The following is a 26,821-nucleotide window of genomic DNA, read 5'->3' as shown; positions in this document are numbered from 1 at the left end:
TTGTCACAGTGTCGGATGCAGAACTATACAAGGTTGAGGCCTAATGTGAACATGTTGTCACAGTGTCTGATGCAGAACTATACAAGGTTGAGGCCTAATGTGAACATGTTGTCACAGTGTCTGATGCAGAACTATACACGGTTAAGGCCTAATGTGAACATGTTGTCACAGTGTCTGATGCAGGACTATACAAGGTTGAGGCCTAGTGTGAACATATTGTCACAGTGTCGAATGCAGGACTATACGAGGTTGAGGCCTAATGTGAACATGTTGTCACAGTGTCTGAAGTAGGACTATACAAGGTTAAAGCCTAATGTGAACATGTTGTCACAGTGTCAGGTGCAGGACTATACAAGGTTGAGGCTTATGTGAACATGTTGTCACAGTGTTTGATGCAGAACTATACAAGGTTGAGGCTTATGTGAACATGTTGTCACAGTGTCAGGTGCAGGACTATACAAGGTTGAGGCTTATGTGAACATGTTGTCACAGTGTCAGGTGCAGGACTATACAAGGTTGAGGCTTATGTGAACATGTTGTCACAGTGTCTGATGCAGAACTATACAAGGTTGAGGCTTATGTGAACATGTTGTCACAGTGTCTGATGCAGGACTATACAAGGTTGAGGCTTATGTGAACATGTTGTCACAGTGTCAGGTGCAGGACTATACAAGGTTGAGGCTTATGTGAACATGTTGTCACAGTGTCAGGTGCAGGACTATACAAGGTTGAAGCTTATGTGAACATGTTGTCACAGTGTCTGATGCAGAACTATACAAGGTTGAGGCTTATGTGAACATGTTGTCACAGTGTCTGATGCAGAACTATACAAGGTTGAGGCTTATGTGAACACGTTGTCACAGTGTCTGATGCAGGACTATACAAGGTTGTGGCTTATGTGAACATGTTGTCACAGTGTCAGGTGCAGGACTATACAAGGTTGAGGCTTATGTGAACATGTTGTCACAGTGTCAGGTGCAGAACTATACAAGGTTGAGGCTTATGTGAACATGTTGTCACAGTGTCAGGTGCAGGACTATACAAGGTTGAGGCTTATGTGAACATGTTGTCACAGTGTCTGATGCAGGACTATACAAGGTTGAGGCTTATGTGAACATGTTGTCACAGTGTCAGGTGCAGGACTATACAAGGTTGAGGCTTATGTGAACATGTTGTCACAGTGTCAGGTGCAGGACTATACAAGGTTGAAGCTTATGTGAACATGTTGTCACAGTGTCTGATGCAGAACTATACAAGGTTGAGGCTTATGTGAACATGTTGTCACAGTGTCTGATGCAGAACTATACAAGGTTGAGGCTTATGTGAACACGTTGTCACAGTGTCTGATGCAGGACTATACAAGGTTGTGGCTTATGTGAACATGTTGTCACAGTGTCAGGTGCAGGACTATACAAGGTTGAGGCTTATGTGAACATGTTGTCACAGTGTCAGGTGCAGAACTATACAAGGTTGAGGCTTATGTGAACATGTTGTCACAGTGTCAGGTGCAGGACTATACAAGGTTGAGGCTTATGTGAACATGTTGTCACAGTGTCTGATGCAGAACTATACAAGGTTGAGGCTTATGTGAACATGTTGTCACAGTGTCGGGTGCAGGACTATACGAGGTTGAGGCTTATGTGAACATGTTGTCACAGTGTCTGATGCAGGACTATACGAGGTTGAGGCTTATGTGAACATGTTGTCACAGTGTCAGGTGCAGGACTATACGAGGTTGAGGCTTATGTGAACATGTTGTCACAGTGTCTGATGCAGGACTATACGAGGTTGAGGCTTATGTGAACATGTTGTCACAGTGTCTGATGCAGGACTATACGAGGTTGAGGCTTATGTGAACATGTTGTCACAGTGTCTGATGCAGGACTATACGAGGTTGAGGCTTATGTGAACATGTTGTCACAGTGTCAGGTGCAGGACTATACAAGGTTGAGGCTTATGTGAACATGTTGTCACAGTGTCTGATGCAGAACTATACAAGGTTGAGGCTTATGTGAACATGTTGTCACAGTGTCAGGTGCAGGACTATACAAGGTTGAGGCTTATGTGAACATGTTGTCACAGTGTCTGACGCAGGACTATACGAGGTTGAGGCTTATGTGAACATGTTGTCACAGTGTCAGGTGCAGGACTATACAAGGTTGAGGCTTATGTGAACATGTTGTCACAGTGTCTGATGCAGAAGTATACAAGGTTGAGGCTTATGTGAACATGTTGTCACAGTGTCAGGTGCAGGACTATACAAGGTTGAGGCTTATGTGAATATGTTGTCACAGTGTCTGATGCAGAACTGTACAAGGTTGAGGCTTATGTGAACATGTTGTCACAGTGTCAGGTGCAGGACTATACAAGGTTGAGGCTTATGTGAACATGTTGTCACAGTGTCTGAAGCAGTACTATACAAGGTTGAGGCTTATGTGAACATGTTGTCACAGTGTCAGGTGCAGGACTATACGAGGTTGAGGCTTATGTGAACATGTTGTCACAGTGTCAGGTGCAGGACTATACAAGGTTGAGGCTTATGTGAACATGTTGTCACAGTGTCTGATGCAGAACTATACAAGGTTGAGGCTTATGTGAACATGTTGTCACAGTGTCTGATGCAGGACTATACAAGGTTGAGGCTTATGTGAACATGTTGTCACAGTGTCAGGTGCAGGACTATACAAGGTTGAGGCTTATGTGAACATGTTGTCACAGTGTCAGGTGCAGAACTATACAAGGTTGAGGCTTATGTGAACATGTTGTCACAGTGTCTGATGCAGAACTATACAAGGTTGAGGCTTATGTGAACATGTTGTCACAGTGTCTGATGCAGAACTATACAAGGTTGAGGCTTATGTGAACATGTTGTCACAGTGTCTGATGCAGGACTATACAAGGTTGAGGCTTATGTGAACATGTTGTCACAGTGTCAGGCGCAGGACTATACAAGGTTGAGGCTTATGTGAACATGTTGTCACAGTGTCAGGTGCAGAACTATACAAGGTTGAGGCTTATGTGAACATGTTGTCACAGTGTCAGGTGCAGGACTATACGAGGTTGAGGCTTATGTGAACATGTTGTCACAGTGTCTGATGCAGAACTATACAAGGTTGAGGCTTATGTGAACATGTTGTCACAGTGTCAGGTGCAGGACTATACGAGGTTGAGGCTTATGTGAACATGTTGTCACAGTGTCAGGTGCAGGACTATACGAGGTTGAGGCTTATGTGAACATGTTGTCACAGTGTCAGGTGCAGGACTATACAAGGTTGAGGCCTAATGTGAACATGTTGTCACAGTGTCTGATGCAGGACTATACAAGGTTGAGGCTAATGTGAACATGTTGTCACAGTGTCAGGTGCAGGACTATACGAGGTTGAGGCTTATGTGAACATGTTGTCACAGTGTCAGGTGCAGGACTATACGAGGTTGAGGCCTAATGTGAACATGTTGTCACAGTGTCAGGTGCAGGACTATACGAGGTTGAGGCTTATGTGAACATGTTGTCACAGTGTCAGGTGCAGAACTATACAAGGTTGAGGCTTATGTGAACATGTTGTCACAGTGTCAGGTGCAGGACTATACAAGGTTGAGGCTAATGTGAACATGTTGTCACAGTGTCTGATGCAGAACTATACAAGGTTGAGGCTTATGTGAACATGTTGTCACAGTGTCTGAAGCAGGACTATACAGGGTTGAGGCTTATGTGAACATGTTGTCACAGTGTCTGACGCAGGACTATACGAGGTTGAGGCTTATGTGAACATGTTGTCACAGTGTCAGGTGCAGGACTATACAAGGTTGAGGCTTATGTGAACATGTTGTCACAGTGTCTGATGCAGAACTATACAAGGTTGAGTCTTATGTGAACATGTTGTCACAGTGTCAGGTGCAGGACTATACAAGGTTGAGGCTTATGTGAACATGTTGTCACAGTGTCTGATGCAGAACTATACAAGGTTGAGGCTTATGTGAACATGTTGTCACAGTGTCTGATGCAGGACTATACAAGGTTGAGGCTTATGTGAACATGTTGTCACAGTGTCAGGTGCAGGACTATACAAGGTTGAGGCTTATGTGAACATGTTGTCACAGTGTCAGGTGCAGGACTATACAAGGTTGAGGCTTATGTGAACATGTTGTCACAGTGTCTGATGCAGAACTATACAAGGTTAAGGCCTAATGTGAACATGTTGTCACAGTGTCGGATGCAGGACTATACAAGGTTGAGGCCTAATGTGAACATGTTGTCACAGTGTCTGATGCAGAACTATACAAGGTTAAGGCCTAATGTGAACATGTTGTCACAGTGTCGGATGCAGGACTATACAAGGTTGAGGCCTAATGTGAACATGTTGTCACAGTGTCGAATGCAGGACTATACGAGGTTGAGGCTTATGTGAACATGTTGTCACAGTGTCAGGTGCAGAACTATACAAGGTTGAGGCTTATGTGAACATGTTGTCACAGTGTCAGGTGCAGGACTATACAAGGTTGAGGCTTATGTGAACATGTTGTCACAGTGTCTGATGCAGAACTATACAAGGTTGAGGCTTATGTGAACATGTTGTCACAGTGTCTGAAGCAGGACTATACAGGGTTGAGGCTTATGTGAACATGTTGTCACAGTGTCAGGTGCAGGACTATACAAGGTTGAGGCTTATGTGAACATGCTGTCACAGTGTCTGATGCAGGACTATACGAGGTTGAGGCTTATGTGAACATGTTGTCACAGTGTCTGAAGCAGGACTATACGAGGTTGAGGCTTATGTGAACATGTTGTCACAGTGTCAGGTGCAGGACTATACGAGGTTGAGGCTTATGTGAACATGTTGTCACAGTATCAGGTGCAGGACTATACGAGGTTGAGGCCTAATGTGAACATGTTGTCACAGTGTCTGATGCAGAACTATACAAGGTTGAGGCTTATGTGAACATGTTGTCACAGTGTCTGATGCAGAACTATACAAGGTTCAGGCCTAATGTGAACATGTTGTCACAGTGTCTGATGCAGAACTACACAAGGTTAAGGCCTAATGTGAACATGTTGTCACAGTGTCGGATGCAGGACTATACAAGGTTGAGGCCTAATGTGAACATGTTGTCACAGTGTCTGATGCAGAACTATACAAGGTTGAGGCCTAATGTGAACATGTTGTCACAGTGTCAGGTGCAGGACTATACAAGGTTGAGGCTTATGTGAACATGTTGTCACAGTGTCTGATGCAGGACTATACGAGGTTGAGGCTTATGTGAACATGTTGTCACAGTGTCTGAAGCAGGACTATACGAGGTTGAGGCTTATGTGAACATGTTGTCACAGTGTCAGGTGCAGGACTATACGAGGTTGAGGCTTATGTGAACATGTTGTCACAGTGTCAGGTGCAGGACTATACAAGGTTGAGGCCTAATGTGAACATGTTGTCACAGTGTCTGATGCAGAACTATACAAGGTTGAGGCCTAATGTGAACATGTTGTCACAGTGTCTGATGCAGAACTATACAAGGTTGAGGCCTAATGTGAACATGTTGTCACAGTGTCTGATGCAGAACTATACAAGGTTAAGGCCTAATGTGAACATGTTGTCACAGTGTCGGATGCAGGACTATACAAGGTTGCGGCCTAATGTGAACATGTTGTCACAGTGTCTGATGCAGAACTATACAAGGTTAAGGCCTAATGTGAACATGTTGTCACAGTGTCGGATGCAGGACTATACAAGGTTGAGGCCTAATGTGAACATGTTGTCACAGTGTCGAATGCAGGACTATACGAGGTTGAGGCCTAATGTGAACATGTTGTCACAGTGTCGGATGCAGGACTATACAAGGTTGAGGCCTAATGTGAACATGTTGTCACAGTGTCTGATGCAGGACTATACGAGGTTGAGGCCTAATGTGAACATGTTGTCACAGTGTCGGATGCAGGACTATACAGGGTTGAGGCCTAATTTGAACATGTTGTCACAGTGTCGGATGCAGGACTATACGGGGTTGAGGCCTAATGTGAACATGTTGTCACAGCGTCGGATGCAGGACTATACAAGGTTGAGGTCTAATGTGAACATGTTGTCACAGTGTCTGTTGCAGGACCTGTGCCATGTTTTTCATGATGTTTAAACTAAATAAAACATACAGCTGGCAAGACGTTCACAGTGCAGAAGGCAGATTTGAGAATAGTGCACAATATGTTGAAATCTGATCTGAACAACTGCAACTACCCACAGCTTCCTGCACTAACAGTACAAGTGAAACTAGGACAAATACCTCAGCTGCACAACAGTTCACGAGCACCATTGTTCAACTATGAGTAGGAGAAAGTATAAATGATTTCTGGCGTATTATTTGATAAACTGCACTTCTAAAACAAAAATCAATATTTTCCTTGTAATATTTCATTTGGTTGCCTGACAAAGTTGAATAAATATTTTATCCTTGTCTACATCACTCATGCATACCTGCAATGTCTGGCCACTCATCAAGATAACACAATATATTTGACAAGATTCGAAAAATGTGTGCACTCTGAGTGGAAATAACAAGGTAGAGAGTTTGAATGAACACCAGGAGGAATAACAGGCATATCAAACTGTACGTTCCACACCAAGCATATCACTGATCTGAACAGCATAAGAATAAACAGTGAAACTTTGATCAATCTAAACCAATAAATTTATATCCGTATCTTTGTCCTGTGTCCTGGATCTTCAGAAAGTGCAGCTTCAGCTTCTTGGAATAGGAGGCTAGCATTGTTTAGTTTGGCGATTCATGTTCTGTAATCATGTGATATTGTTGAAAATATATCACTAAATGGCTTAGCCATAGTGTTGTATGATAACGTTGTCCCCAATCACCTTACAAATTCCTGAATGTCTGAATGTTGAGGATGCTTCCTGACAATGACTGAGTGATACATTGGACTTGGTTCAACATCACTTCAGTTAAATCAAGACTTGACAGCATAATAGGGATGGAAGGCCAAAATAATGTTTGTTTGTTTGTTTGTTGTTTAACGGCACACTCAACTATATTCCAGCTATATGACGGCGGTCTGTAAATAATCGAGTCTGGACCAGACAATCCAGTGGTCATGAGCATCGAACAACGAAATTGAGTTACGATGACATGCATCAACCAAGTCAGCGGGCCTGACCACCCAATCCCTTGAGTCGCCTTTTACGGCAAGCATGGGTTGCTGAACACCTGTTACGCCAAAATAATGTAACTTATAGACATTTACAGGTTTCAAAGAAAACAATTGAAACCAAGGAGCCAACTGGTTCCTTAACATTATTTTAAGGAGCCGACATTGAATTTCAAGGAGCCAAGGTATAATATAGGGAGCCAAATGTTACATTTGCATCTGGAATGTGTTATTTGACTTCACAAAGTAATAAAACAAGTATAAGCTGAGTTTTATTTTAGTTGCTGCCATTTTTACAGATGACAGCCAATGTGAAACATTACGATTCACTAACATCAGAACATAATATATGTTTTTGGTGAGATCTAAAACTTGCTATATTTTTAACTCGACTTCTGTGTATTGTTTAATACTATCCCAGTTATATTCATGACCAAAACATAGTCCCGTAAGTCAATTATAGACAAGGCGCCAATAGACGACTGACACACATATATCGGTCACAAAATGCAAAAGTGAGTCACCATCGCAAGATTGATGTCTGGTTTACCACTTTGGAGAAACCCACAAACATAGGGTCTGGTGATGACAAACCTAGGATTATACATGTATACTCATAATATGGCAAATTAGGGGATTAAAACTCATGATCTGTTTGGTAGTAAGGCTGCAGGAATTGGAAACTCTAAAAAATAATTTGTTATGGCCTAATAACTGTGAGCTTTTTATACTCCAAAATGAAGTACATGTACTTACTGAACGTATCACGCTCCAGAATAAAAGCAAATCTGTCTGAATGGGATACTCATACACCATAATACTGTGATGACAAAATGGATGAAATTATTTTTTCAGAAGAATTTATTGTGGACTGAAATTTTGCTTTCCATGGTCTCAAAATAATGTCCACTAGGTTTTCTTCAAGGAAATCCAAGTATCACTATTGTGTCTAAGAAAGATGTACAATACTACCCACCATAGAAGCGGTGAGACAAGCGGTGGTATTCCTGCTGGCTGTCGTCACGCTGGATCAGGCACTTTCTCCGCGACGTGTACTGGCGCTTGAACTCAGACTCTGACAAGGTTGTCGTCGAGGAGTCTGACCTCTTGTGTGACCTCACCAATTGTGGAGACCCATGGCTCTCAGTGAAGACATCGTCTGAACAACACAATCATCCTTTCAGCAACATTGCTTGTACATCATCAGCTAGAATGATGGATGACTCAGATACAAGGTACCAATTCCAAGTTTTCATTCTAGTTCCAGTACAGTTACAGTTCGACTGCAGGACAGACAACAGAGCTACACCCTTTAATCTGTGACACTAGGAGCTCATTATGCGGGTGAATCAAAAATGCAGACTTTGGAAAGAAATCAAAATGAAATTGTTCAAAATGTGAAATCATTCAATAATATGTTAAACAGGAAAGAAATAAAACAGTAATTCTATTTCATTGCAGAATTGTATATATATTGCCTAAATAATTAAAACTTTGTGTTATGGAAAAACAGGTAGCTGTTTTGGCATCGTGCTACGCGTGTCAGAGATATAGCACCAGCAGATTATGATATTTCGGCACTGACAGACAGTGTCTTTTTATAAGTATGTCATAGTGAATAACATTAAATGTCAATATTAATGATATCAGTTTCAAAAACATAACTGCAAATATTATCAATAATATTTAACTAGTTATTGAACTGGTTAGGACTTCTAATCAAACCAGAACTGGTCATCGGAGTTATGATGACAATCCAAGTCATATATATCACACGATGGTTAGGCCCTAAATTGTTCTCGCCTGATCATGAGAGGGTGACGGCATCAATGTTATGTAACTTTGTACTGACCTGACGCACTGGCTGACCTGCCATCAACCACCCCTTTCACCAACTTCTTCCGCGGGGCAGGCAATGTTGCAAACTTCATGTCACCCATCTCTTCATCTTCATCAATTCGTATCCACTTGGAGTTGCGGAAACTTTCAGCATAGATCCCTGACAATAGATATTAGCTTGTATTAAGACTACAACCAGTAAACATGGTCATGTTATGTTATTATAATTATCAAGGAACAGCAGAATTTTAGACCAACCATGATCCAGCAAAACATTATTCTCACATTTCCTGAAGGAAAAGGAAATTAGACAAATACATAGATCAGTTATAGTATGCTCACATTTATAAAATCTATTCAAATACAAATATATTTTTCAAGTAAACCATCAAGGACTCAACAGGACCAAATCCATCTTCCTGAGGCAAGGGAGTTGACTGACTGTAAAAGTCCAGTTTCCATCCTTGCTGAAATTCCAGCATAGTTTGGCAAGGGTGGAAACTGGACTTGTACAGTCAGTCAACTCCCTTGCCTCAGGAAGATGGACCAAATCTGACCAGATAGGATTCATTCACACTTTCTAAGATGCTGTGATTATACTGTGGACAGGTTATTATGTTTGTTATCAAGGTGTGAATCAGTGTGAATTTAAACACAGGCATTTAATACAGTTGACCAATGTGCAAAGCATGCAACCTGGTCCATTAGAACACCATTTTTCCAATCTTTTCGATCAAATTAACCCTCCACAAAAAGCACACTTGTTGGTCATGGAACCAAATATGACTTTCTACTCAAGTGCAAAGTATATATGAACGACCATTGAGTTAGTGGGATTTTATTTAATTCTCATCCCATGTTGCCATGGCATCCATCTCGGACAATGGCCACAGCGACGACAACAGCAGCAACATAAAACTGGATATTGAACCAGAAATGAACCCTGAAGTGAACCGTCTGCTGTCTTTATACAGCACTGGTATGATGAATGCTCTCATCTGACACTCACTGAGATCTGAACCCTGAACTGAACCGTCCGCTGTCTTTATACAGCACTGGCATCATGAATGCTCTCATGTGACACTCACTGAGGTCTGAACTCTGAACTTAACCGTCCGCTGTCTTTATACAGCACTGGCATCATGAATGCTCTCATGTGACACTCACTGAGGTCTGAACCCTGAACTGAACCATCCGCTGTCCCTATACAGCACTGGCATCATGAATGCTCTCATGTGACACTCACTGAGGTCTGAACCCTGAACTGAACCGTCCGCTGTCCCTATACAGCACTGGCATCATGAATGCTCTCATCTGACACTCACTGAGGTCTGAACCCTGAACTGAACCGTCCGCTGTCCCTATACAGCACTGGCATCATGAATGCTCTCATCTGACACTCACTGAGGTCTGCAGCTTGGCAAATAATTAAACATTAAACAAGCTACGGGGAGCTGCAGATCATATGTCCTCATATCATAGTGAATGAATGGTGTTAATCCCCAGCCTGTCACGATGGACAGATAATCCATAATCCCAAGTCTTGAGTAAGTTATTCTACATATTACTCATTGACATTTTGAGCATGTTGAGAGAGAAAATGAAGACAAAATATATAAAGTGTCAACCCTAAAGAAAAACTTCACCGAAGCAGCCTATTGTTGTCGTATCGTTTTTTGTCCCAACAATGAAGCACTGTGCCGTCATATGACTTCAATTTACCAATCAGCAAACTGATTCGCTAAAAGGCATATGCGCAAATATCAGAAAGTTATTCCATACAAATATTCAACCCTTATGGTAATATGTATCGAAATGCTATTGATTTTGTATCAAGGTGTCATGCAACATTTCTTGTCAATCCAGCCAGACACGTTTACGTTACATCTAGACCTGTGAAGATCCAGTGTAGAAAAGGTCTTCTGCAACTCATGCTTGCCGTAAATGGCGACTATGCTTGTTGTAAGAGGCGACTAACGGGATCGGGTGGTCAGGCTCGCTGACTTGGTTGATGCATGTTATCGTGTCCTAATTGCGTGGATCGATGCTCATGATGTCAATCATTGGATTGTCTGGTCCAGACTCGATTACTTACAGATCGCCATCATATAACTGGAATATTGCTGAGTGCGGCGTTAAACAACAAATAAACAAACAAACCTTGCACCTAAAATCATGGGAAACAGTGCACAACTTCTACAAAAAACTACAAGTATTTACTGGGTGCAGAAAGGTAATTATTAAATGTAAACATACTGAATGAAACTGTCATAAATGTGGTGGCTCGTGGTCCAGTGTACAGCGCACAGGTCACAAATCAGATGAAGCAACGCTGGTCGCGGAGAGTCCTTGGATGGGGCACTGTGTTTGGCAGCTTGGCTTCTGAGAGTTTCTGAGGATTCAGTCCTGCCCCACACTGAAGCACATGCAGAACATGTGTCTCCTTGGACAAGTCACTTTGTTTGAAATATACCCCCTGTCACCCAACAGTGAATGTGAACCGGTAGGATGTGACTGTTAACCTTCTCACGCCTCACAGGCACTTTGGGTTGTATACTCCCCAGGGTGCTGAGAATGAAAATTGATCCACTGGTCCATTGACTGAAGTTATAATGTAAGGCTTTGAGCATTCTTTACGCATGTTAGGGTGTGGATTTCCTTGAAAAATCGAGTGACAAATTGATCAACTGACCAGGGTATTAATAATGCAGTGCTTTGAGCAAACATTGCACATGGAGTTATGCTCTTTACCATGTTTACAAGCAGACTATCATCATCATCATCATCATCATCATCATCATCATCATCATCATCATCACGACAAAGTTTATGTACCATCAATATTTGTTTAAATTCCTTTAAAGGCACCATTAAGTACTGAAGATGTATAAATTCAGTGGATTAAAATATGTCATCACTGTACAGAAAATCTATATTGCAGATAAACATGCTGTTTCCATGCTGCAGGTAAATTTGCGTAGATCTACTTGATATTTGAGAACTTCATTTCAAACAAGTTTTAGAATGCTGAAAGGCCAGGGGCTTAATACCTCAAAAACAATTGTAAAAACATTTATCTGTTACAAATTGTTAGGCACAAAAGTCATCAAATATTTTGAGACGGCTCTTTAAATTGTTGACTAATGGGGTTCGACAACAGCAATACTTTTCAGAAGCACTTTCCTTCTACTCAAACAACAGCAAGACAGGAATGACATCACATTGCATGAAATGAGATTATCAGCTAATGGCTGATGTCATGTGCTTACATCACAAACAAACTGCTTGTTTTCAAGCCAAATGCAGTGAAAAATCAACCAAGCAAAGTTGTCCGTCAAATTTTAATCACAAATTCATGAAATACGATTTTATCCCAGTACATACAAGAGACCTAAAGCCACTGTACAATTACTTGACACAAACCAACTGAGTCTCTGACAACTGAGAACTTACCCGTCTGCCAAGCTGAACATACAGACACAATTGGACACAACTCGGTCAACTAATAAAGACACAATCGAAGACAAATCCAGGATAATTCTACCATGAGCCCGGTTACAATGGAATAATCCACCACATTACAACTTCACGAAGCACACTATGAAGGAGGAGCAAAAGAGATGATTACTAACGTACATGCTGAAATCTGAAATGTATGAACGTTTGTTATCACTTTCTAAATGATTGTGCTGGACTTTCAAATAATGCTTTTAAGGAAAACTCTATCAATGCATATCTCCATACCCTTTGTACTTTCAACAAGGAAATAGGGAGGTATTTCATGGCAATCAACTGTTAAAGCAATATAAATATCATACACAGCTGGCTTGCGTTCCTAATCTGCTAAGTGGAACGTAATTCCATTGAGTTAGATCAACAGTACACCCACCATACAAGAGCCCAGAAAAATCACATATTTTTAGGTATACTTTATTGAAATCAATCCTTATGATGATGATGATGTTGATGAAAGGTGACTTTCATTCTCAGCTCCCTGGGAAGTATACAACATAAGCTGCCTGTGAGGCATTAGAAGGTTATCATCTCATCCTACCGGGTACCCATTCACTGCTGGGTGAATAGAGGCACATTTCGAAGTCACTTGCCTTAGGAAACACCACCTGTGCTAGATGTAGTTCAGTGTGGGCAAAACCCCTAGAAACCCTTAGAAACCACGCTAAATCTAACATTTGAAACCTCACTCTGTGCAATCAGTTTCAAATTCAATTTAGCGTGGTTAAATCTACAGGTAACCAGGCTCTACATTGAAAACACAGTATGTTTTTCACCTAAATGAACATCCAAGCCGTTTAGTATCGACTTGATCCATGTCGAGGCTGACAGTGACAGTCTGCAGCAATCTATGAATGTACCTTAGTATCTATTTGATTCATGATCGGCCAGTTGATCAATGATGACGGACTAACTGCTGTAATCGACCACTTCGGAAACCTTACCCGTCAAGTTTGACATGTCGGCCACTTTGACGTCTTGTTCTTGACGTAAATGTATTACAACGTGCTGGTATTGTGGCTGACTTACTGAGGTGGTTCTTAACAGACCTTTCTCATCTAATGATGATATTATTTGAATTTATCATCCAAAACTGGCTCCCACAGGAGATATCGCTTGGATTAGATAATTGCAGACCATTGTGACGTCACTGGTTACCATGACGTCACAATGACTAATGGCTCTGCTACTGAAGCTGTTAGCAGTACTTTTTACACTGAAGACACTGCTAATTACTGTCTACAAATTGAAAAAGTTGGAAGAATGATGTTGGATGATAAATAAAATCTCACCCTCGTGTCTTTTGATATCAAATATATCAACATTTGTTGATAAAAGAGGCAAAAATCCTCGGCAAGCCTCAGAATTTGTCCACTTTTATCAACTCGTGTTGATATACTTGATATCAAAAGACACGAGGGTGAGATTCTCTATATATGTCCTGGAACAAAACTGCCAAGGATACAATGTATTCTTTAATTCCCATTGTTTAGGAAAGGATTTAAATCATGACATTCACAGTCACAAAGTGACCATGAGCTGAAATAGTGTAATTGTTCATGGTTTAAGCTTGTACCGAAAAGAGATGAAACGGTCATGATAATCAGGCATTAACTAGCAGACTGATGGCAATGTTAACAGTTATTTATATGGTACCAAATTGCAGACATTTACAATGAGAACTGAGCATGTGTACATATTTCAATGATGTAAATGTTATTTTCTGCTTACAAACAGTGGGTGTCAGAAAAGACATATAATAATATCCATACAACACTAAAATATTATAAGTAATACATAAATAACAAAGTACAGTCTACTTTTTACACATAAAGCAAGCCCCAAACCCAACATATATCAGATGAAAAACGCTGCTTACTACGTACACAATATCTTACATGTCTTAAGAAGAATAAGTCTATATTTAGCCCTGCTAAGTGTGTAATATTATCCTTATCATATAGTGACATACACCAGGGAATATGGTAGTCATGACAACACTGCAAGTACTTACACAGAGTACAAGGACACACCCATGTAGTTTTTAACACAAAGGGACAAACAGGATGTCAAGAGATGCTCTACTCATTGGAGCTTAGCAGAGGTGTATTTACTATTAGATGTACATACAAATTGTCATGAATTGTTTGGTATTGTATGGTATTCAGTGCATCAGGTTATTAAAGGTTTAACGAAGCATTGAGGAAGTAGCAGCTTTAGAAATTGGCCTGTAGTCCAAACTGCCCAATAGTTAAGGAATCATAAGTGCTAGTAGAAATTTGCCATTTTTAGGGGTTTTGCTATATGTTATCATTATAAGACTAGTGGACTGAAACTGTTAGTTTCTACCCCTGAAGTAGTTGGCTTTTCTTCATTCAGCTGGTATTTGTTTGTTTGTGAGTGAGTGAGTGAGTGAGTGAGTGAGTGAGTGAGTGAGTGAGTGAGTGTTTGGAATCGAACCCCAGTCTTCGGCGACATGCCAACGCTTTAACCACTAGGCTACCCAACCACCCCAATTGAGTGAGTGACTGAGTGAGTGAGTGAGAGGGCGAGCAAGGTCTTACAGAACTGAACAGTGTTTTAGTTATTTCACGGCAAGTCAGCTTAATGAGGGCAGGAATTTACCTGTGCCTGATCAGAGGCCAATATTTGATCCCAAGTCTTCAGCCAACGTCAGTACAAATTCCCAAATGGATTTATAAATTTCTCAATTAATAGTGTTAGTTATATTACCACTGTTAAAGCTTTGTAGACGTGATTTTCATTTCACTGATAAAATATGAGATATGATGACTGAAAAGGCTTTAATGTTCAGTTTTACACGATGGCATTGAATGTAAATGTATAAACTATTGATTAAGAAAATAAGAACAATCCAAATTTTGAAAAAATGATTCCTGATGAAAGAAAAGCCCAACATTCTCGACATTTACCATGCACTGTAAACACCAGTACAGGTGTACCGCTGACCAAGGGTCATAATTGGGGTGAATCTGGCAGCAGAACCAACAATCACAAACTGTGGCGCCAAACACTGGGCCCACAAACTCCCAATTGGCCAATCAGGGTAAAGGAACTTCGCACGGCACATTACAACCTCAGCATTGAAACATAATATAATTACACTGATATGGGAAATAAACAACTACAACCAGTGACAGCTCTGGCAAAGACATATCATTATTTAGACTGGTAACCATGGTAACAGCACTAGTTCTCATCAATACTGAAATTTGACTCTGAATCGTTCAGATGATGACTACATGCATCACCAAGAATCATTTAACATGTTTAACACTTCCCTAAAGATATACAGTCCTCAACTAAAGGGAATTCTTCACCAAGAATCATTTAACATGTTTAACACTTCCCTAAAGATATACAGTCCTCAACTAAAGGGAATTCATCACCAAGAATCATTTAACATGTTTAACACTTCCCTAAAGATATACAGTCCTCAACTAAAGGGAATTCTTCACCAAGAATCATTTAACATGTTTAACACTTCCCTAAAAATATACAGTCCTCAACTAAAGGGAATTCTTCACCAAGAATCATTTAACATGTTTAACACTTCCCTAAAAATATACAGTCCTCAACTAAAGGGAATTCATCACCAAGAATCATTTAACATGTTTAACACTTCCCTAAAGATATACAGTCCTCAACTAAAGGGAATTCTTCACCAAGAATCATTTAACATGTTTAACACTTCCCTAAAGATATACAGTCCTCAACTAAAGGGAATTCTTCACCAAGAATCATTTAACATGTTTAACACTTCCCTAAAGATATACAGTCCTCAACTAAAGGGAATTCTTCACCAAGAATCATTTAACATGTTTAACACTTCCCTAAAGATATACAGTCCTCAACTAAAGGGAATTCTTCACCAAGAATCATTTAACATGTTTAACACTTCCCTAAAGATATACAGTCCTCAACTAAAGGGAATTCTCCACCAAGAATCATTTAACATGTTTAACACTTCCCTAAAAATATACAGTCCTCAACTAAAGGGAATTCTTCACCAAGAATCATTTAACATGTTTAACACTTCCCTAAAGATATACAGTCCTCAACTAAAGGGAATTCATCACCAAGAATCATTTAACATGTTAACACTTCCCTAAAGATATACAGTCCTCAACTAAAGGGAATTCATCACCAAGAATCATTTAACATGTTTAACACTTCCCTAAAGATATACAGTCCTCAACTAAAGGGAATTCATCACCAAGAATCATTTAACATGTTTAACACTTCCCTAAAGATATACAGTCCTCAACTAAAGGGAATTCTCCACCAAGAATCATTTAACATGTTAACACTTCCCTAAAGATATACAGTCCTCAACTAAAGGGAATTCTTCACCAAGAATCATTTAACATGTTAACACTTCCCTAAAGATATACAGTCCTCAACTAAAGGGAATTCATCACCAAGAATCATTTTACATGTTTAACACTTCCCTAAAGATATACAGTCCTCAACTAAAGGGAATTCTCCACCAAGAATCATTTAACATGTTAACACTTCCCTAAAGATATACAGTCCTCAACTAAAGGGAATTCTTCACCAAGAATCATTTAACATGTTTAACACTTCCCTAAAGATATACAGTCCTCAACTAAAGGGAATTCTTCACCAAGAATCATTTAACATGTTAACACTTCCCTAAAGATATACAGTCCTCAACTAAAGGGAATTCTCCACCAAGAATCATTTAACATGTTTAACACTTCCCTAAAGATATACAGTCCTCAACTAAAGGGAATTCATCACCAAGAATCATTTAACATGTTTAACACTTCCCTAAAGATATACAGTCCTCAACTAAAGGGAATTCTTCACCAAGAATCATTTAACATGTTTAACACTTCCCTAAAGATATACAGTCCTCAACTAAAGGGAATTCATCACCAAGAATCATTTAACATGTTTAACACTTCCCTAAAGATATACAGTCCTCAACTAAAGGGAATTCTCCACCAAGAATCATTTAACATGTTTAACACTTCCCTAAAGATATACAGTCCTCAACTAAAGGGAATTCTTCACCAAGAATCATTTAACATGTTAACACTTCCCTAAAGATATACAGTTCTCAACTAAAGGGAATTCTTCACCAAGAATCAATTAACATGTTAACACTTCCCTAAAGATATACAGTCCTCAACTAAAGGGAATTCATCACCAAGAATCATTTAACATGTTTAACACTTCCCTAAAGATATACAGTCCTCAACTAAAGGGAATTCTCCACCAAGAATCATTTAACATGTTAACACTTCCCTAAAGATATACAGTCCTCAACTAAAGGGAATTCTTCACCAAGAATCATTTAACATGTTTAACACTTCCCTAAAGATATACAGTCCTCAACTAAAGGGAATTCTTCACCAAGAATCATTTAACATGTTAACACTTCCCTAAAGATATACAGTCCTCAACTAAAGGGAATTCTTCACCAAGAATCATTTAACATGTTTAACACTTCCCTAAAGATATACAGTCCTCAACTAAAGGGAATTCTTCACCAAGAATCATTTAACATGTTTAACACTTCCCTAAAGATATACAGTCCTCAACTAAAGGGAATTCTTCACCAAGAATCATTTAACATGTTTAACACTTCCCTAAAGATATACAGTCCTCAACTAAAGGGAATTCATCACCAAGAATCATTTAACATGTTTAACACTTCCCTAAAGATATACAGTCCTCAACTAAAGGGAATTCTCCACCAAGAATCATTTAACATGTTTAACACTTCCCTAAAGATATACAGTCCTCAACTAAAGGGAATTCATCACCAAGAATCATTTAACATGTTTAACACTTCCCTAAAGATATACAGTCCTCAACTAAAGGGAATTCTCCACCAAGAATCATTTAACATGTTAACACTTCCCTAAAGATATACAGTCCTCAACTAAAGGGAATTCTTCACCAAGAATCATTTAACATGTTAACACTTCCCTAAAGATATACAGTCCTCAACTAAAGGGAATTCTCCACCAAGAATCATTTAACATGTTTAACACTTCCCTAAAGATAAACAGTCCTCAACTAAAGGGAATTCATCACCAAAAATCATTTAACATGTTTAACACTTCCCTAAAAATATATCAGTCCTCAACTAAAGGGAATTCTTCACCAAGAGGAATTTACATAAAAGTTGCATACAAGGACACACTTAAACAACAAGTAACTATATATCATGATATATGTGACAACATAAAAGGAGAAATATTCGTCTTTAATCTTCTTTATAATTGTTTACAATTAGATTACACATGCCAAATATATCAGATTTAGACATATAAATGTTTAAATAAGCTCCAATATTCCAACTGTATGCCAAGGTGTATCCATGTACATACTGAACTTCTAAAACTTCTCAGTGATTTGAAGAGTGTCAGGTTCTCCTCTATCCTACCATACATAGCATCGTAACCTTAGCAACAAGAGGGTTGTCAGGGCAGCCAAAGGTATTGTTTTCATGGTAATGGCTCTACTGATAACACAATTTCCTTTATGAAACTGAGAAACAATCAATGAGGAAGCTAATTTATCCACCATTATGAACGTTGATAACCAAACATTTCATAAAAACAACTTGTCAATTTGATCACCACTGTTAATCATACCACACCGTTTCCATGATAACATTACCTTAAAGGGATAAAGGGATTAAGGAAAACAGTTCCTCAGTAGCTCTTAATAGTCAGGTATACATGGGAAAGTCACACGATGCAGGAAGCACCTGGCATGAAAAGGACCCAGTTGCCATGGTTACACAAATCTATGTGCCATACTCATTTTTTGTTTTATGTTTAACAGACTTTTGCTGGCCAATTTGTTTTCAGGGTTGGTGGGGGTTGGGGTGGTGGCACAGTATGTTTTTACATGAAGCATGAAGTTGTTTTACAGCTTAGAGGTGGGACGAAAAATAAAGGTGAATACTCTTTATAGTGTAGGATGATTTGTATTTTTACAGAATTGAATTACTATTGACAAAGCTTTGTTCTGTTCAAAAGCAGAATGCAGAAGCAAAAACATACATATAACATATGTTGTCGGGGCTTTCTATTGTTGACATTCGTGAGTCACCAGACTTACAGAATACTGTTGTGCAACAACTAGGACTCTTGGTCTTTTAGAATGGCTTAATAAGACAAGGGGTTCAGAGTCCATGGTAAATCAAACAACACTTATGTTACATCAAATACTTAAATATTCTTAAAACAATTTCGCAAGTAAGGAAAAGACATATGGACGGTTGAGATTTCCCAACCACGCCTACATGTAGCTATTGCTGTTAAATATATCATGCATAAACGTTTTAGACATACACAACACGAACCGGTCATGCATGATGACATTTTGTTACCTTATTACCATGAGTACAGCTTATATTCACATTAATCTGTAGTTCGCATGGGCTAAAACACAGCTCAAGCCACAGCTGTGTTGCACTTTTTTGGCAAATGGAAAATGCATGGTTGCAAATGTATATATAAAAGTTGATGGATTGTCTTTAGAAATGACAACAACAAAAATAAATTTAAGTATGCATGCGTTGAGGCTTTACTTTCAAGTACGACCTGCTTTGAGGTTTTTATTTTTCAAGTAATACCAAAGATTTCATGTTGAGTTATCTATAACACCTGCTTTGTGGTTTCACTTTTGAACTATTTCAATTAATATTCAACTAAAGTTGGAGGGAGAGAAGGGGTTGTGGGGGGGTTGTGTGTGTGTGTTGGGGAGGGGGGGGGGGGGGGGGGGGGGGGGATGAGGGACAGTTTCTTCCGCTTCAAATGTCTAGCATTCGAAATCAGTTTTACAGCCTATAACTGTCATTCAGAAAGACCAGTGTTAACCTTTTGGAGGCTGCATAATGAAAAACAACATTCAGACCCTCACTTTCCCAATCTCATTACAAACTTCATGATTAGCATGATTAGTCTGATGAAAAGCAGTAGCCAGTACTAAGATCTGATTTTAATGTGATTGTTCAGGGTCTTTTTGTCAATCACAAATGTAACTGATTACTTTTGGACTTCTGTGCTTAGCGGTATTGTTATCCTGGTCAGAAATGGTTACATCACATCGTATTATTGAGAATTTGCAATACACTTTGTAGCTATATCATATACATGATATATGAGCCTGTACATATGATTTGTTTGTTTTTCTCTCAGTTGTTTAACGCCACACTCAGCAATATTCCAGGTATATAATGGCAATCTACAAAGAACGAGCCTTGACCACACAATCCAGTGATTGACATCATGATCATCAATATATGCAATTGGGCAACGATGCACCAACCAAGTCAGTGAGCCTGACCACCTGATCCTGTTAGTCGCTTCTTACGACAAGCATGGGTAGCTGAAGACCAATTCATACCTGCATCTTCACGGAGACTACATCAGAAGATATAGTCTATTACATGATTGTTGTTAGGGTGCAGAAATCTAAAAGCATCAGATGTTGTAAATCTGTTTATGTCTATGTTATGCATCTTTACATAACTTTATTGACAGCAAGATACACAAACGAGCGAGGTCTTGGGAAATAAATAGTCATGACCATTCATCTTCCCGAGGCAAGAGAGTTAACTGACTTTTAAAGTCAAGTTTCCACCCTTGCCGAACTACACTGGAATTACTGGGCTCGATCGTAGCGCCACCAGTGGCTATTGCCAGTTATGTCCCTTCTAAGCCTCTCCTATGGACCAATCAGATATCACCCCTCGTATCACCTGTGTTTGCTTCACGCAAAATGGTGGCGCCCAGTCAGGACGATCTGATCCATAATCAAGACCTATATTGTGATAAACCGGTCTTACATCGCGAAATGCATCAAATCACATGAGCACCTTGATAAAAAACATGAAAAGATGTGGGAAATATCTGCTGACAATGAGTTGGCAGTGCACATGCTTTGCAAATCCTGCAATCGACCGACATCTGCATGACAGTTTACGAACCGGATTTCGATGCCATATTTTGATTGGACTATACAAAGACTATTAGTCCAGCCAAAATGTAATACCAACCTAGTTCGGCAAGGGTGGAAACTGGACTTTTAAAGTCAGTTACCTCCCTTGCCTCGGTCCTCGTTGCCTTGTTTATGAGTGTGACTGAAGAGAGCTGAAATATTATGTACCGTGATTCATGGGCAATTTTCAAGTAACTCCATTGTGAGTGTATATTTTACCCATGACACACAGAAAGACATACCTTCCTAAATAAGAAAGCTACAGGATAAATCACAAACAAAAATGAAGAACAAGGCACGGTTTATTTCTCAATGAAACATTGTTCCATCATGACATCATTTGGGGAGATTTGCAACTTGATGACATCATAAATTAGACGATTTAGTTTAAATACAAAGGCCAAACAATCGCATCCAAAAGTGGCCAAGATGCGGAAATTTATAAATTGGAGAAAAGGTGAAGATAACCATTGTCAATTATTTTTATGTTTGTGAGAATATTCAGGAAATACTTAATCCCCCCTGTTCATATAATTGACTTGTCCGACATTGCCAAGATCGGATTACATACAGGGTGAGGTGAGGTGAAATGGGGTTCAACGTCACGTCCAAGATTATTGCACTTATATAGCGATGTGCATGTATGTGTATGTGTTTGTTAGGCTGCTTGTACTAGTCCGGACTAATGCCGATTTGGAGTGCTAGCTTACTGAGATACCATGCCGCAGTTTAACATAAATACCCCACTCAGACACAGTATACTGACTCCGAGCCGACCAGTCCTTGTTTTAGCCCCTTAATGCCAAGTGCCAGACAGGGTAACAACAAGTACCATCTTTTAACATTTTTTGGTATGACGAGGCCGGGGATCGAACCCCGGACCTTCTGCTCTCTCGGCAGACACTCTACCACTAGACCACTGAGGCTGTCTCGTATTCAGGGAGTCATCTTTATGTAAATACAGGTATATATCCTTAAAACATTTTAACCTGGTTAAAGGGGTTGTAAATGATGTTAATATTTCATATACAAAACATACAACTCATGGTTCTGCACCCCTCGTATTTCAGTCTCCTGCAGTGATATTTTGTATGATTAACAACCCCAGTTGTTTATTTCTTAAAGGTTTGAGCAGGCATCTGAGTGTGTCAGACGCAGGTGATCCTATGTCATCCAATTCGAAATTGAATATTTGAAAACATACTAGGTGCTACAATAGCAGTCTTATTATACAGGGGAACACAAAAGAATTGACAAATAAGTGACAGTGTTGCACTTCCTTGTCTGTCGACATGATCAGGACGATTCAGACCACTTCCTAAACTCTGTCTTATGTAAACAGCCTGATATTTTCCTACTGAATATTGAATGGCTGGTGAGTGGAACTGTGGGTAAACATGCTGTAGTTGGTCATGCATTACCATGATTACTGTACTGACATGATGCAATGACTATATTTGTACCTTTGAAAGGAATCCGGATAATGAACAAATGCTTTAGACAATGTTAGAGTAATGTTAGAGTAAGGTGAGTGAGTTGGGTTTAACGCCGCTTTTAACATTATTCCGGTTATTCCGCTTAATTTGGGAGGAAAGCGTGAAGTGATGCAGGTCGAAGTTTTCCACTTCGGTGAAACCCACGAGCACGAGTATGGTGCTGACAAATCTAGAAACATTATTGGGGCAAACCAGGATTCAAACCCACAATCATACCTAGGTTTCTTGCGTGCCCAAGAAGTCCAAAACTTGGAAGTGGCTGTCAGGCATTTGAACATTTCAAAGTTTTTCAAATCTTTCAAATTTGACATTTCCAGCAGGCCCCTTTGACAATGCAAAACTGTGAACCAAGGCTTGCTACCCTCTCATCTGAATCGGACTGTCAAATCTCAGAATGTTGCAGGGGTCAATACGCAGGATAACAACCCGTCGAAACAATGGACATATTGCACCCTAGTGGTATCACACAGTATATCATCTTCATGTTGGTAGGAAAGTCCAAGATAATCCAGGGCCTCGTTCCACAAAGCGATCTTAGCGCTACGATCATCATAACTCTATGTTACAGTATGAGAGATATGATCGCCTCAGTGCTAAGATCGCTTTGTGGAACGAGGCTCAGGTCTTAGATGTTTGTCGCTTTGGTGAAACCAGTTGGGACTGGTATGTCTCAAACAAACTGAAGATCATAATCATGATTATCAGGGTGAATCTGATCCCAACCCATTATAAAGACAAATGTGCCATGCCCCAACTTGCTTACAAACCAAATAGGCATGACGCAAAACTGATATTTGTCAGTGAGAATTGTTGAAAACAAGTTCTCCAATATCAGTGCAAAATAATTTGTTTGAAATTTGAGTTCCTTGACGTTGGCTGTAATTGTTTGTTTGCTTGTTTGTTGTTTAATGCGAACTTAGCAATATTCCAGCTATATGACGGCGGTCTGTAAATATCACACTGGAAAAGACAGTAATAGACATCATGACCATCGATCCACACAATTGGGATACAATGACATGAATCAACCATATCAGTGAGCCTGACCACCCGATCATGTTAGTCCTTGAAATTAGGAGGATGACTCAATCTTATATTTAATAAGAATTTTTAACATTAGGGATAAATTATGACCTCTTGTTATTCATGTTATATTTTGAAACTACCCATGAGTAAAACAGCAGGACACCTACCTGTATCTTCATCTGATGAATCATCCGAGTGATAATCTCCTTCTGACTTTTTACTGGACTGGCGTCTTCGTAAAACAACATCCTCATTACCCCCTGTAGCCATCTTGTCAGACCGAGCTACATCCTTGGAACCATCAGCACTTGTCCCTGCGTCAGTTCTTGCTACAGTGTCACTAACATTAGAATCATCAAATACATTCCCCTCAGTGTCTTCACAAGTATTGCGATTCTCGTCTTTGACGACCTCATTTAAGTGTTCACAACCATTTTCTCTCACAGCTGTTTCATCTTTTAAAATTTTGGTCACATTTTCTGATTCACTGCCATTGGGTACTGCCCCTTTCAGACGATCAACTTCAAAAGATGAACTATTTTCACAAGTCACTTCTTTCCCGCCATCAATACTCACATTTGTTTTTTCTTCATCTAGATGAATCTTTGCAACATCACTAATTGTCTTGTCTGCATCATTTGCACTTGCAACGTCTGATGTGTTCACTTCAACACTTGCACAACATGCACTATCAGTATTTTCTGCTGAGGAACATGATGAAGTTTTCATCAAATCCTCATTCTTGACCATTTCACTCAATTTTTCAATGTGATCTTGTACACGAGTGCCTTCATCACCTGTCTCGGACTCCGTGCGGAGAAAACTAAACACATCAGACACTACTTGTGTATTTGTTCGACTTGGTTCCTGTGATGCCAACTTTGGTCTCATAGAGACTTCCTCGTCTTCCGAAAATTCATGTATCCCATTTACACTGTTACCATGACTACCAGAGTCGGAAACATTTGTTTTCTGTTTGTCGATATTGACATCTTCCATCCCTAATGTTGAAGTTACCTCCCCCTGTTGATGAGAACTGACTACAGGTTTTGCCACGTCACTTTTACCAGGATCAATGGAAACACTTTTCTCTCCTTTAATACTGACAGTTTGTGTTTCATGGTTATCCATGGTTCCATTTTCTATTGTAGAATTTTCAGAAACAGTGTTACCTTTTGCTGCCAAAGCATTCTCTTGCCTCAAATTACAGATACATTTCCTTACAATCTGAGGCTGGCTCTGTGCTTGAGACTGAAGCAACTTGGTGTCACTAACCGACTTCTTAATGAACTTTGATGTGGAGACAATATCTTCATTCTGCACTCTGAATTCTGAAGACCTATTTGGGTCACAATTTTCACAATGCTCAACTTCCTTGAGAAAGCCAAATAATTCACTGATACACCTTGTTGATCTGTCAACCATGATGTGTTTTTAGTGGTCAGCAATGATTTATCATGTTAGATTTCATCTGTTGTCTCCCTTTAGGCTGATCATGTACATGGGACACAGAACATTGCTGAAATAAAAGGGAGAACATTTATTAAGGATCTTGATATATATATATATATATATATATATATATATATATATATATATATATATATTGGTTTTGGTGGAATTCTATTTTTCCTGCTGTTTTAAACAATAACCTACAATATAATTTTCATAATAACGCTTGACTAAAATGTCAGAGATCCACGTAAGTGAATCAACACCTTACAGTTGAATAAAAAAAAAATCAACCTTCCAAGTAAACATCTTAAAACTTATTTAAACAATGCAACATACAAATTAGCAAATAATCTACAGTTACACACCAATGTAATAATCATAACAAAAAACACTATACCACTTTGTAAATCACACTAAGTCTTTGGTTTGTAAACACATATCTTACCTATCAGCCAAAGAAAGGATTATCTACAAGTGCAACCTCCTTAACAAGTGTTAGCTGCACACTGCACACTGTACACATGTACCCATGGTAAACAACCACACCCAATACTGAAATTACAGTAGCTTGAGTGGCATGATAGGTTGTGTCAATGTCACACACCAATGGGGTTAATAATAGCTTTAGGATGTGTACACTTTCATAGGCTGTAGGTCATTAACATACAAAAAAGACTGGTAGAACATAGGGAACATAACCCCGGCTTGTATATGAACAACTACGTGCCCTTTATCACCTACAACATGAACAACATGAACAACATACACACTGTCACTTCTAAGCTGTTTCTCCTCATTTATAAATATATATAATAAGGCCATGATCTGTCTGCTGTACTATGTTAAGTATAGAGTATGCACAGCTGAAAGCTAACATGACGTTGGAATAAATCTCAAACAATAATAACAGATCAAATTGTTCCACACAGAAATTCTGCAAACAACTATTGGCACTGAACACTATCGATACATATTATTATGTAACATTCATACGTGACATATATCTACACGTGTTGTTGATTAACTTCCATAATCAAAGACCCCACATCATGGATACTGTTAATGTCATTCTACGGTATCAATTTACAATGAGGCATGCCAAAACATCAGCAGTAAAACACTGCTTGTCACTGAAGGCATGCAGTTGTCACATGCGATATTGACAAAATTCATCCGCAGGTTGATTCCTGTTAGAAAAGCAGGAACTATTATTACTTATCCTATGCTAAATGACCAAATAAGTGAAGTTACCTGGTCCATGACCTATTTAGATATCTACACCAGCATACATACTGATATAAATTAACATTGTAAGTCCGCTTGACCTCCTTTCAAC

The 26,821-nt window shown here is 39.4% G+C and overlaps 1 protein-coding gene across 1 annotated transcript in view; it reads right to left on the bottom strand.

Annotated features, from left to right (window-relative positions):
• LOC139471073 (uncharacterized) overlaps positions 1-26,821 on the bottom strand; it is a 54,937-nt gene extending 28,116 nt beyond the window's left edge. The window contains exons 1-4 of the mRNA XM_071253388.1: positions 26,737-26,821; positions 24,198-25,549; positions 9,000-9,146; positions 8,124-8,306 (exon numbers count right to left, since the gene is read on the bottom strand). Of these exons, the coding sequence (XP_071109489.1) occupies positions 8,124-8,306; positions 9,000-9,146; positions 24,198-25,455 (1,588 nt within the window). The 5' untranslated portion in view covers positions 25,456-25,549; positions 26,737-26,821. The remainder of the gene's footprint in view (positions 1-8,123; positions 8,307-8,999; positions 9,147-24,197; positions 25,550-26,736) is intronic.

Source organism: Haliotis cracherodii, unplaced genomic scaffold, assembly GCF_022045235.1.
Source record: "Haliotis cracherodii isolate W230 unplaced genomic scaffold, xgHalCrac1.p SCAF_1, whole genome shotgun sequence".
In the NCBI taxonomy this organism is placed as follows: Eukaryota; Metazoa; Mollusca; class Gastropoda; order Lepetellida; family Haliotidae; genus Haliotis; species Haliotis cracherodii.
The sequence above is the reverse complement of the archived record's forward strand: the minus strand, read 5'-3'. Positions and strand labels throughout refer to the sequence as shown.